Source organism: Danio rerio, chromosome 18 (genome assembly GCF_052040795.2).
Source record: "Danio rerio strain M-AB ecotype USA chromosome 18, GRCz13ab, whole genome shotgun sequence".
Taxonomy (NCBI): domain Eukaryota; kingdom Metazoa; phylum Chordata; class Actinopteri; order Cypriniformes; family Danionidae; genus Danio; species Danio rerio.
Window position 1 is genome coordinate 36,795,629 of NC_141038.1, and position 14,696 is coordinate 36,810,324.

At 35.6% G+C, this 14,696-nt stretch overlaps 1 protein-coding gene across 7 annotated transcripts in view; it reads left to right on the forward strand.

Annotated features, from left to right (window-relative positions):
• LOC137488235 (uncharacterized) overlaps positions 1 to 14,696 on the forward strand; it is a 35,561-nt gene that overhangs the window by 19,685 nt on the left and 1,180 nt on the right. For 4 of the 7 annotated variants that reach the window (XM_087293284.1, XM_087293285.1, XM_087293282.1 and 1 more), the window contains 5 exons: positions 11,304 to 11,366; positions 11,486 to 11,551; positions 14,184 to 14,278; positions 14,324 to 14,456; positions 14,552 to 14,614. In XM_087293284.1, coding sequence (XP_087149410.1) covers positions 11,304 to 11,366; positions 11,486 to 11,551; positions 14,184 to 14,278; positions 14,324 to 14,456; positions 14,552 to 14,614 — 420 coding nt within the window. Of the gene's footprint in view, positions 1 to 11,303; positions 11,367 to 11,485; positions 11,552 to 13,907; positions 14,279 to 14,323; positions 14,457 to 14,551; positions 14,615 to 14,696 lie in introns of all 7 variants that reach the window. The other 3 variants (XM_087293279.1, XM_087293281.1, XM_087293280.1) reach the window with 1 other exon arrangement.

Genomic DNA, 14,696 nt, shown 5'->3' on the forward strand with positions numbered 1-14,696 from the left:
TGGATATATTGAGTCTCTACCCAAAGATGAAACCTCAGCATTATAACCAAGCAGTTGGAAACTTCTGGAAGCTACATGCTACAAAGAATACTTCATCTGAGTTTGTTAAAGGAAGGATCAGTAAAGAGTAACTGATGGACGTCAGGATGGGTTTCTTCCATTTCTCAAGTGTAAGTACGTGCGGTTAAAGTTGTTGCCTCGTTGACTCTAGCTTGCAAATGTATTTAGTTGTGATTTGTTACTTGTAACCGCGTGTACTGTATCAGGTTAACTGGATATATTATCTTATCGCGTGCAAAGTCACGTTAAAAACGCGACGCGTGCTGTTTGTTTATGGAGCTCCGTGCTAGAGTTCTGCTCCCGCGATTTATTCGGAAATTTATTCCCGCGCCGCAGAAATCTGGCGCGGGGACAGCCGCGGGAATAAATTTCCGAATAAATCGCGGGAGCGGTCGGTAACGGGTTTAATTTGGGACGGGAGCGGGCTGTCTAGCAATATCACGGATATTGCTATGCGAATTAGAAAGAGAGAGTCTGCTTGGTATGAGAGAGCGTATGAGAGAGAGCGAGAGAGAGCGAACGAACGAACGAACGAGCTCTGTGTGCTTTGTGCTGTGTGTATGTGTCTATACAGACAGCTTGGCTGTCTGGACTGTATACTGGGTGATTTTTGGTTGTGTTCTCCGCTCTAGAGGGACCGGGCGCGGCGGGCAGAAAACGGAGCGGGTTCTCAGGCTAAAACCTGGCGGGTGCGGGCGGAAGCGGGAGCGTTGTCATCCGGAGGTGTGTGTGTGTTTTTGTGTGTGTGTGTGGTATGGCGAGTACACGACTGTCTCCTTCGTTCGGTTATCCGTGGCACTATCCACTCGCCATAGTGTGGCAGTTAAAATTCACGCCTACACTATCGAGCGTGTATGAACTGTGATTACTTTTTAAATTGCTGATTAGCTATTGGCCATTTCCCTCTCTGACTGAAGGCAGTCGACCAATCGCGACAGACTGTCATCGGTCCAATCAGCGCAGATTAGCTCCGCGCTAAGGAGGGGTTTGGGAACAAATGAATCACTGGACGATTCATACAGGAGTCGCTGGGATAATTAGGTAAAAATAAATGCAGATTATAAGACCATGAAAGTGTTTTTTGACCTTGCATGCATATTAGACTGTTGTTGGAGACCCTTACAACCAAGATATGACCCTATTTCATGTATAATATGGGCTCTTTAAAGGAAAATTATCATATAAATATAATCTGGTAAAAGCTGGTATCTCTGGGTATTTACAATGTCCCCTGCAACAGAAAAAAACCCTCTCATTTGGGACTGAGGTTTCTGGGACAAGAGAGATATGACTTGGCCCAGGTTGACAGCAGTGGGTAACGTTGTGCATTGTCTTTCCCCCACTTGAGAGGACAAACCATGAGTGAGATAGAGATCTCATGCATCAATCTGAACAGTGTGCTGTGTTTCTGCAGTCCCCATGACTGATTATTAGTCGTATTCCCCAACTTGCAGGCACGTGCACACACAGTGCTCAACATGTGCAGTGCACATGCCCTTTTTAGTCTTGGATAGAAAGTTCCCTTCCAAAATGATCAAAAGTGCCCCCGCGACGCGACATACCCTCCGTCCCCGCTTTACAGTACGCGCGCGACAACACAGCTGATAAGAACTCGCGCGACAACACCACTATTCAGTACGCGCGCGGCGACAACACCCGCTTTAGGGTTTTCCAGCTCTTTTTCATCCCCGCTTCTAGCGGCACACTCCATTTCCGCATTACTGGATCTGTTAATATATAATATAGGCGTTTATGGTTGTTATTTGTATAGTCCTAACTTCCAGTTTTTTCAGCCTGTAGTATTGTTGTGTTTTATTCGTTATGGTAATAATAGTTATGTGTTGTTTAACAGTGATTTTTTTTTTTTTTGTAGTTTCCTTTTCATCCATTTAAACAATTGACGCCGAATTGGCAACTCCCGCAAAACTGAAAGTGAAAGTATTATACACATGCATTTATAAGCTATTTAAAAGCAGAAAAAAGGAGGAAAAGAAGAAAGCCCACTCCCACGGTGATACCGGTATTACCGGTGTTGTCACATGTCGATTAACCGGTGGGGAAATTTCCTCATAATCACAACCCTACTCTGTAGGTCTATTGGACACATTCATAAATATTCCTAGCAAAACAAATAAATGCTGGAGACATACTCATTACATTAACGCACTTAATCGCACTTCAGCAGTGTTTACTTGAGAGCGCACAAGTGCACGAGCAGAGGAAATCGGAGCGCAAGCAAAGAGATCCGCATGCTCGTAGGCTATTACATTAACGCAATCTCAACTTCTAATACTGCGCTAATGAGGAAACACTGCAATGTAAGACATATGCATTTTGGATTCACACACACACACACACACACACACACACATATATGTGGCTAGTTTTTTATATTCACAATATAGTCCAAACACTCAAGACATAAAACTCTTTGTAAAATAAGAAAAAGAAAAACAAGCATGATGTATTTGCTTGATTGTTTCTGCTGCAAACCTAGAAATATGATACTGAATTCAGCATAGCTATTTTTTTCACAATTTGTCACTTCTAATTATTTTACAGAACAATCTTTTTTAATAATAATTATTTCATTTAAGTGTTGATCTGGAAAAATGTATCAAATGTTTTTTATTTAGAATTAGTCTTAATACAAAAATCAATAAAAAACAAAAGAAACAAATAATAACAATGAAATCAACAAATTAATTAAACTTCTGCATAATAATTTGGGGCCTAATGTAGCATAATGTTTGTAACACATTTGCGCATTCATTTGTGTGATTGTATAGCTAACGTTAATTTAAATGGTACGGAATTTTGTTTTAATATAAATCTTAATAAAATCTCATTAGTCCATTTGGTCTTTTTATAAAATTATACAATTATTTAAAAAAATTACAATATCTGAAATATATAAAGCTTATTACAGTATATTGTAGGTGATTTTTGACTTGAATTGATAGACTTCATTTGGGTTGTAATGACATCAACGCTACTTAAAATGGCACATTCACACTGAATCAAAACAATATTGGGTCTTTTCGATTCTAGGGACTGGGTCGGTTAGACCAGGGTTTTTCAAAGTCTAAGACAGTGGGCCTCCCTTTTGACACAACTTATCTATTGGCGCCCCCCTCCACCCAAACACGCACGCACACGCACACACACACACACACACACACACACACACACACACACATATATATATATATATATATATATATATATATATATATATATATATATATATATATATATATATATTTATATATATATACAGTATCAGGCCCGGATTGGCTAATCGGGAGGACCTGGAAAATTCCCAGTGGGCCGGTCCGTTTTTTGGCCGCGAGGGCCGGTGTCCCTAGTTCCAGAATCTGTTGCTCTCAGCAGTCACACTTTTTAAAAATAATTTATTTATTTACTTGACCACAGCCTTCTTCCTTATTTTACCGCAGCTCTGCTCTTTTTATCTATTTTCTCGTAGCCTCGTGAGCAGGATGCAGCCTGCAGGTTAATGATGATATAACTTGATAAGTCTCCATTCATCATATAGCTGTTGTGGTACAGTGGTTAGTACGTTAGTTTATGACGTGGCCAACCTGGGTTCGGTCCTTGTCTGAGTAAAATTTTTTTTTTTTTCATTTTTATTGTTAAGACATAATACTGTAAGGGTTGTTGAACATTTGAAGTTCTAAAAGAGCTGTTTTCTCAAAAAAAGACGTAATAGTGTAATTAGAACTGAATTGGAAATGACCTTATTTTAATATAGTCAGTGGTGAACTGAGGTGGGCCGGTCTGAGGCTTGAAACTCCAGGGCTGAAAAGAGTCCCACTCCGGCCCTGTACAGTATATATAAAGACAGATGTCAGACGGTTAACTCACTTTTATCATCATTTGCATGAAAGTGCAATTATTTACAGAGTAATAACAAGTATTTTATTATAACGTTTTTAAAACTAGGATGATGGTTTAATATGAATAGAACAGATCCAAGAACTGTCTATCCCAGTCAAAACAGTCGAAGTTTAGCGGGTCTCATGCTGTCATTAGCCAAAATATTTTGACAAACCACACATAAAGGTCGTGGTTCATCAGCTGGTCCTGTCCACGTAAATCCTAAACGCAAATACTGATCATCATATCGTCGTCTTTTGGGTTTAAGCCCTGAACTTGAAGGCTTTTGTGGCGAGGGGGCATGGCCGAGAGCCATGGGAACGGAGTGAGGCCACCGCGTGAGTGGATACACCTGCGGTGCACACCTGCCTCAGATCCCACGGAAGGAGCCCTGGATCATAAAAGGAGGAACGTGGGCAGAGGAAGCCGAGAGAGGACCGGACCCGGACATATTTTACTTTTGCTTTCAGTTTGACGGCAGTCTCCGTGATGAGCTGCCGTCCGTTTGTTTTGGTTTAGGAGGCTGCCGTCACTGTCATTAATAAATCACTTTAAAACTGCTTCGGTTCTCCGCCTCCTTCTTCCCGGCGGCCAAAGGGCCGTGAACTTCATTGCAGCTTTGAATCGGGGGGGTCTCAGAAACCGACCCATTGTACTAGCAGGCATATACCTGTATTGGCGGGCTTGCCAAACAGAAGCGAATTCACAGCTATGGCCTTCTGGGTAAAAAAGGTTTTCTTATATTTGACGTATTATTTTTTTTTTGCTTTGTTTAATTAAAACGTTTAAATATAATAAAAAATACATATAATAATTAAACTTAATAATTATATTTTTATTATATTATATTTTTTCCCGCGCCTTCCCTGACATGCTCTGGCGCCCCCCAGGGGAGGCGCGCCTCACACTTTGAAAACCCCTGGGTTAGACCCGGTATATGTTACAGTAGGTCTGCTATAATGCAGCATAGTCTCTCTTTACACTAAATTCTAAGCAGACAGAGACCCGCTTTTTTTGACTCACAAAGGTGAGCTGATGTCTAAAGTTTTGCATGGAAGAAAAAACTTACAAAAATTCAAATTAAGTACATGTTAATGTATTCATATACATTTAACAATAAAAAATTAAATAATATGACTTAAAAAAACAGATATATAATTTTTTTATTAATCCCTTTTAAAAAAAATTGCTCCTAAATTAATCAATTTATTAAGATTATCATTTACGTAATATGTTCTTTCTGTCTTTATTCTTTTAATGTTTTTGTTTTTCATTTGGGGAACAAATTTGTCTTTCTATGTCTGAGAAATTGCCAGCTGGTGTCCCTCCTTAGCACTTAAGGCTATGAATTTGAAATCTAAACAAAAATAAATATGTATATGTATATATATATATATATATATATATATATATATATATATATATATATATATATATATATATATATATATATATATATATATATATATATATTTATATATACACGGATGTAACGGTTCACAAGAATCATGGTTCGGTTCAATATGCATGAGAATATTTTTTCATTCCACTTTTTTTATTCATCAAAACATCATAAAACCCATCTTCTGGGATTTCTTCTTAACAACAAATAAAAGAAAAGCTAATTTATGCCCAAAACCAAAAAGCTATTTATAAAAAATTAAATGTGTGTATTGTATATGGAATTTATAACAAACCTTTAGGCTGCAAGAGCTTAGTTTTCAGAAGCTATATATTTATATACCACATTATCAATATGCATACAATGAATCATCCATTGTACAACCAATACATATTAGTTGTTTATCCTGTCCTAAACTAAACTGCATGTAAATATATATATATATATATATATATATATATATATATATATATATATATATATATATATATATATATATATATATATATATATAAATCTCTAGGGTGGAGATTTATCAGATTTATTTGTTTTGGACGAACCAGAGGAGAACACTTTTAGCACATCTTCTGAAGACACAGATGGAACAGATAGTGAAAGTGATGATCCACTTAAAAAAATTGGCACGGACAAAGGCATGGGCAATATTCTCAAATCTACAGGCTCCATCACAAAGGCTGAGGCTCTTCTGCTGATAATGACTTATGCTGCTGTGCATAACATTACTGGCTGTCAACTAGATGACTTGCTGACCCTGATTAATTTTTCTGTTTGATAATGATGTTGTTCCAGGTTCAAAACATTTGTTTAACAAGGTTTTCAAGAACAACTCAGAGATTGTAGACTTTCACCTTTATTGTCAGGCCTGCAAATGCCACTTAGGCACACAAAAACAAGTCACTGACCAGAACATAAATCAATGTCCATCCTGCAGCGAAACAGTTGACATCACTACTTTAAATAATGGTAGCTTTTTTATCAATGTGCCAGTTGCACCACAAATCCAGAATCTTCTGGAAAATCCAGAAATACAGAAGCACCTCGGCTATCGCTTTGACAGACCACACAGTGTTGAGAATGTTATCTCAGACATATTTGATGGAGCATTTTATGAAAAGCTGTCTAAACCAGGAGGGATTCTGTCAAATTCTAACAACTTTTCATACAATTTTAATTCAGATGGGTCTCCTGTTTTCAAATCTTCAAAATTTTCTATTTGGCCAATACACCTACACTTGAATGAACTGCCTCCCAAAATTAGATTCAAGCATGTGATTTTTGCCGGTCTTTGGTTTGGAAGCCATGAGCCATCTATGCAAGTTTACCTGAAACCATTTACTGAACAAGCAAAGTCACTCAGCTCTAAGGGTGTTTCATGGAGAAAAAATGGTGTTCAGATAAATAGCAAAATTGTTGGCATCTGCTGCTGTGTAGATTCTAAAGCAAGACCGGCAATGCAGAACATGACCCAATTTAATGGCTATTATGGACATGGCTTCTGCCTTCAACCAGGTGTTTTAGTTGAGCGACAAGTAAAGTACACTGTGTCAGCTTCAGGATACGATGACAGAGACTCAAAATCTACAATTAGAGATATGGAGATTGCCTTTGCTGGAGGTAGGCCTGTCAGAGGGGTTAAAGGTCCATCCCAACTGATAAACATGACGTTCTTTGACGTAGTGTGGGGCTTCGTACCTGATTATATGCATGCTGTCCTTCTTGGTGTTACCAGACAGATTACTGAAACTTTTTTTCAGAGTAGTTATCAGCCCTATTACATTGGTAGACCAGACACATTACGTGTATTAGAAAATCGCATCAGAAGCATCCAACCTCCACATCTCATTACCCGCTTGCCTAGGCCAATTGAGGAGTTCAGGTACTGAAAGGCATCAGAATGGAGAGCTTGGTTGCTTTTCTGTTGTTTGCCATGTCTTGAAAGTGTGCTTGATACTCTGTATTTAAAACATCTCAGTTTACTTGTATTGGCAGTATTCCTTCTTTTTCAGGAATCTGTCACCTATGAGGAAGTCAACAAAGCAGACATCATGCCCCTTGAGTTTGTTGTCAAATTTTAGTTACTCTATGAAGAGACAGGCATGACTTTCAATGTACATCTTCTCACTCACTTTGCGAAGTCAGTGAAACTGTGGGGTCCATTGTGGGCACACTCGGCTTTTGTTTTTGAAAATGCGAACGGACGTCTCTTGAAGTTGATCCACGGAACTAAAAGTGTTGCTGTTCAGATTGTCAACAAGTTTCTGTTGCATATGATGCACATGTGATCAGTGACCATGTGTTAAACTTCTGCAGAGAATTCAGTGAATATCCAAGAGTGCAGAAATGTCTGCGTTGGCAGGGCACCACAGTTTTAGACAGTGGCACAACTAAGCAGTTAAAGGATGAGGAAATGAATGCCTTCTTCTCAGCAGAGAGACAAGTACCAGAAATTGTACTAGTACACAATAGGATGGTCCATAATGGTCTGGTTTTTACCAGCAAGGCTTACTGTCGGTCTAAGAGAAAAAGGGAAAGTGCCATTCAGTTAAATAATGGAAGCCATGGAGAAATACAGGACATTGTGTCATTTACAGCAGAAGGGGAGACAGAAATTGGTCTGTTCTTCAAGAGGATTGATACACAGCCGATCTTTGCACTTCCTCAAAGCTTTGGTTTTGTGCCACATGTAAAACTTGTTAGAGATTGTCAGTCCCCTCTGCAATTTGTCCCATTAAACAGCATCAAACAAAAAAGTTTTACTATCTGCTCTTCAGATAATATCTGAATCTGTGAATTTCCAAACTCATATGAGAGGGATTAAACGGTGTAGAAAGTGTAGGTTGAGTTTTGGGTGGGATTAAGTGAGGGGAGAGAAACAGCGGACAGCGGTGACAGAAACATAGCAGTGCTACATGGCAAGAGCTGTACTGTGACACACCTACATCTATGATCACTGTAAACGCCCACCCTAAACAGCCAGATACACATCACCCACTCTTCCTCATCGACACCCCTCACTCAAACCTCCAACAGCCATACACCTAGATCCCACAATCCCACTCATGCTACCACACTTTTCTCATCCAACTCACCTTTCTACACCTGTATCCACTACACAACCCTTCAACTACGTTCCCCCAACCCACTTCTCCCACATCTTCATATCCACATGTACCTTGCACCTTCTTCCACACCCACCAACAATATGAAACCCACCCATAACCCATACACTAACATCCACCAAAAAACATTTACTAACACCCTGTTCATCCACTGACATATACACAAATAACCCCTACACAAATAAGTCAGACACTCAATACCACTCCTACAAACACACCATACATCCACCGACACTCAAACCTCCACTTACACCCTGTATACTCACTAACACTCAAACCTTTTTGAAAAGACATTTCAACGCGGTGTTCTTTCTGTAACACTGAGCCTGGAAGTCTTGTACATCTATTTTTGTACTTGTAAATTTTCTGATGATTTTTGGAAACCGGTTTTGGGGTTGATTTTCATTTTACAAAATAATTAACTTTGATGAATGCACAATTCTTTTTTAAATTGTAAAACTGGCAATGATTCACTCGATAATGCTTAGAAGTTGTTGATTTTTCTTGGGAAGTTTCACACAAGGCAAAAAAAATGTGTATTCCTCTTTTAGTTTTTTCTGTAAATATTTTAAAATATTTTATAATTCTTTGACCTCAATTACAAGTAACAAGAAGGCTATAAAACATCTCTAATAATGAACAAATAATCTGTACAATCTAATAATTTAAATATGATGGATCCCCCATATATATATATATATATATATATATATATATATATATATATATATATATATATATATATATATATATATATATATATATATATATATATATCCAATAATTGCTTTGTTGGCATGACAAATGTTGCAAATGTATTGCCAAAACAGTTCTAAAGTTTACATAAAACGTAATATGCATATATAATAAAAAAGTAAACACAGTAAATAGTAGTAGTGTAAAAAAAGGGAGATGATATTTATTTATAATAGTTAAATTAAATATCAACAATATATAAAATTCAATAGATTACATTAATATTCAATATATTATTTGACATATATTATTCATACAAATCAATACAAAAATAAAAAATCTGAATAAACTACATTTAACAATCAACATTTTAGGATAGAACAGTAATAAAAACTATAATAATCAGTATATTTACATGATTCAATAATAATAATCTGTGTGCTTGTATATGTATGTATGTATTTTATTTTATGTATGTTCTGCATCATGACGGTTGCATACAAAGAGTTCAGATGCAAAATCCTCTAAATGCCGTCTGTACTTTTCTTCTAAAATGAGCATTTTTCTCAGCTTTTTAACTTTCATGGCAATGAAAAGCTTTTTTGTCACTTTAATAGAAATAATACTACCATAATCTGAGAAAAATGCTACTATTAGAAGAAAATATCAAATCGCATTTAAGGTTTTTTCAGCTCCCTGAGTGGGCGGGGCTTTTAGAACGCGTTCTAAATTGGAATGTTGACGTAAGTATAAGCGCCTGTTTTGCAAACTGCCGTATAATCGTTTTGCTTTGCTGTGATGAACTACAAACGAGATAATTTGGCGAGAAATAACTACCGATGGATTTCTGCCAGAATCAATGTACAACTCAGTATACATACATTTTTAAGCTTTATAGGTTTATATACTTGTATTTAAAATCAATGTGGTGTAGGAAAATGGCGAATGTGCTAAAATATCTGTACAAAATAAGTCAAACACATCCAGGATTTACTGTATGTTTATTATTTTTATGTATTCAATATATTTTGTACTTTACTGAAGTAAACTCAATCGTCAGTGTCCAATTAGTCACGAATATAAGCTTAAAATTAGTCGTTTTGCGTCGAGGACAGGTCATTAGGTTTAATAAATCATGGGCGTGGCTAGGCCTATTTTAGAGGGGCTGTAGCCCCCCTATATTTCTACTCAACCCCCCTAAAACTTTTGGAATTAGCTCATAAACTGTATACTAAATTATCACCCCAGTCTCCTTTAAATTTGAAATGAAAACGGAGGCAGAAATCGTTTTACCTTTCACAGACTCACTGACAGAGATACTGTAGAAACATCAAGTGTTGACTAGTGTAAAAAATACTCATTTATTATTATGATTCAGATCGTGAAATATAGGAATTAGCCTGTCAGTTTAAAATATGTATATGTATGTCATTTAATTAGAAAAGTGGCAGTTTATTTATTTAATACATGGAAACAAACAAAAAAAAATATACACTTGAATATAGAAAAAGGTTTTTACTACAGTACACCTGTTTAAGGTTAAGCCTATTTGTTTTATTTAGAACTCAAATGCAATGCCTGTCTATGTAATACAGTGGAATACTAGTATACAAACCGTATTAAACTGTATTAACAGTTTTAGGTGTATTACTATTAAATTACTACTTATAAATGTGTTATTATATTAATACTATTATATATTATAATATTATTATATTATTAATGTTTTCAATGAATTACTGTTTTTGTTTTTTGGAACATTTTTATTCACAGATAAATCTTGTCTCACATTACATAAATAATGTGCTAATGTTTAAATTAAATGTCACTTTATTGTGAGCTACACTGTAAGAAAAAAATCTGTAAAAATACAAAGAATGTCCTGGTAGAAAATTACCAGCACATTTCTCTTTTTTTTATGGAAATTTCCTTCTTTTAGTAAATTTTATAAAACTTCAGTAAAAAAACATTGCGAGTTTCCTTCCTCTTGATGAACACAACAGAAGATATTTTGAAGAATGCACATCCATAGTGGAAGACTCATTAGATGATGAAATTAAGACTTTGGTGTTTGTTCAGAAAAGCTAAATGATATTTTTCTCCCTCAGAATCAAATATGATGACCAGCAACAACACAAGAAGATTGTTCCAGCGGTTCTCCAAATATCAAGGTAAGCAACTGTATTTGAAGTAAACTGTTTTTCAGACAGTGAATATTCTCAGCCAGATGTGCTGTAAAGAGTGCAGAAATGTACATGTTTTGCTGAATACTGTATATTATCTTTTCCAGGACTTGCAGTTGTACTTGATGAGGAGAAGGACGCTCTATTCAGAGCTAGTCCAGCCGCTTTCAAAGGTATGAAATTATTCAGTTTCTGTTTTTTAATGTAATGATGAATCCAGACAACTGAAATTAGGGCTGGGCGATAGGACTTTTTAAAAATTCCCCAATATTATTTATTAACTTATAAAACATGCTTTTCCTGAAACACCTGCTGTCATTTAAAAATAAAACAGACTAAGATTTATTGATAAATAATATAGTATGAGTTCAACCATTTTTAAAAATGACAGTGAAATTAATCTCATAAATGTTAAAAAGGGGACATTTTCAAGATGATATATTTTCCTATTATTTTAAACTGTTCATTTCAACACATTCAGAGGTTTATTCATTTTTATTTTGTGCTATATCAGTTCATATAAATTATTCGGACTAGGCTAGTGAGCTGTATATTATTGCATTTATTAGCATTGGGCTGCTTGACTTCTGCACTGACCAAGTTTTGTTTCACAGTGTTGATATTTACGAAAGCTATTAGTAGGGGCAGACATTTTTGCTATTTCTGCTGAGAGTTTTGTAAAAAATCTGCAGATTTATGTGGAATGATTTTAGAAGTATCATAACTAAAAACTTAACATTTGAAATAAAAATAATACATTTTTAACTTTTATTTAACTTTTACAATGCAAATCCAATTAGACCCACTTATATGGTAAACAGAGCTTTTTTTAAGGTTCTCATATAATATCTCTACTAAAAGACAGAAAATATTACTTAACAAACTGCATTGTAAATTAATTATATGACCATTTTTATATCAATAGATCTGTTTAACAAACATAACTTGAAAAAATATATATAAAAATAACCATCTGAATAAATATAAATAGTAAAATAATCAGTACTATGAAAAATGATCTTCGCTGCTGTTGCTGAAAATGCTAAATAAATAAATGGGTCAGGCACGCTTTAAAAAAACTTCATGTTTCATTTCTAGATGTATCATATTACTTATTCAGTGGCATGATTTTAATTATTTAGTGGCATACTTTGACCACTGGTTGTCTCCACCTACTGGTTAAACAATGTAATTACTGCAACTTTCCTTTTTGAGCGTCAAGTTAAAAGCATTTATTGGTGGTCGAACTGTGATTTTAATCTTTACCATAAACGTCAGTGTTTATATGTGACCTATAAACTGTTATTCCAGTACTTTGTACATAAAAATGGTAAAAACTGAATTCTAGTCTCGATCAAACGCAGATTTGAATGCTGAGCAACGAAGGATTACAAAACATATACAAATCATCAAATTTTACAATTTATATTGCATAGGTGTTTAAATTGAGATATCAATGTTTAAATGATTAATTGTGCAGCGATACACTGAATGTGTACAAGTAGTGACAGAAGACAACTTTAATAACCTGAGAAACAGGGTATCCGAGGGATCTTAAAACGTCTTAAATCTCAAAAGATAAATTTTAGGCCTTTAAAAGTCTTAAATCTACTGAAATATTATGCTGTAGGTCTTAAATCTTTTTAATACATCATAATTTTCTTTTGTTTATGTATAGCTAGTCAAATTTGCTATTAACACCAATACCAATCACCACCAATCCTAATCTCAAATAGGCTTTTTATTTAAAAATAGCATTTAACTACTTTCCTTACAGTAACATTTGCCTAAAAGTTCTCCATTTATTTACTATTGAGGACTACTACTGACCTGACATATATTTTTGTTAATAAATTATTATTATTGCAATATTAAGTTACAATCACTTAAGTGATAATAATAATTCTTTTAAAAGGTCAAGTGAAAATCTTTTCCAACTGGGATATTCGAAACGAAAATTCCTTGAGCATTTAGCTCTGTATAAATCTAAAATTAAAATCATAATGGTCTTAAAAAGTCCTAAATTTAACTTAGTGAAACCCTGAAGAAAACATTTAGGTGCCTCCACAACTTTTCCCTTCATCATTAAATATTAAACAGGGCAGACAAAATGTTTTCATACATGTGATTTGAATGATTCAGGAGTCGATCGTTACAAATGTTGGATTAATCTAAAAGTAAACAATGTTATAATGCAGGAAAAATGCAACATCTCATTTCTCAAAGGACACGTTCTATGTTCTTGTGGATTTCTGAGTTCGTTCTTCTGAGGTAACCTAGTTTGTTCTCTATAGAATTGAGAAAAAGCCAGAGTTCTCCCCTGCTCTTTGCCATGTTGTGTGTTTATGGCAATGTGAATAATCCCAGTGAGAAGCGTTACATGTGTTTTGAGTGAAAAACGATTTTCATTCAAACATATCAATGTTAACTACACAGTCTAGTTAATTTATAAAATCAATTTATCGCCCAGCCCTAACTAAAGAATTTTATTTTTACTTAGAGCAATCAGCTTTTCTTCTTTTGCCACAGTGTCTAAGACTGCCTCTGAGAATAACCAGATTTCTCAGGTCAAGAGTGTTTCTCCAAAAGACACTTTCTCTGGGAATGACGGTGTCTCTGTGGTAGTTTTCCTACATGAGAGTGATGGTGTCTCTGAGACATTTCTTTGCTCTGAGACTGACACCTCCTTTCCGACAAACCGTGTCTCTGTGATGGACACCTTCTCTGAGATTGACTCTTTCTCTCAGATTGAAGGTGTTGCTCCAGTGAACACTTTCTCTGATACTGATGATGTCTCTCCAACAGATGATGTTCCTCCAATGGACACCTTTTATGAAACTGAAGCTGTCTCTCTGATTGATGGTGTGCCTTTAACGCACACTGTCTCTGAGACGGACACTGTCTCTCAGATTGATAGAGTTCCTATTTTGGACACTTTCTCTGAGATTGACTCTGTCACACATCACAACCAATACCCACCCAACACAAGTAAAATGTACTCTTACTTCGAGTATCGCAAGAAAAAGGCTGACCCTACAAACACAAGAAGACTGATTCAGCGTTTTTCTGAATATCAAGGTAAGCGCAATAGGGAAGCAACCAAATTTGAATTAAATTGTTCTTCAATTGTCCTTTTTTACATTTTACTGAAAGCTGTATGTTATCTTCTCCAGGACTTGCATTTGTTCTTGATGAGGAAGAAGATGCTCTATTCAGGGCGAGTCCAGCTTTCAAAGGTATGGAATTATTTAGGTTTTGGTTTATGTAATGATGAATCCAGAGACTATTGACTAACCAGCTTACTGATAATGTTTTTTC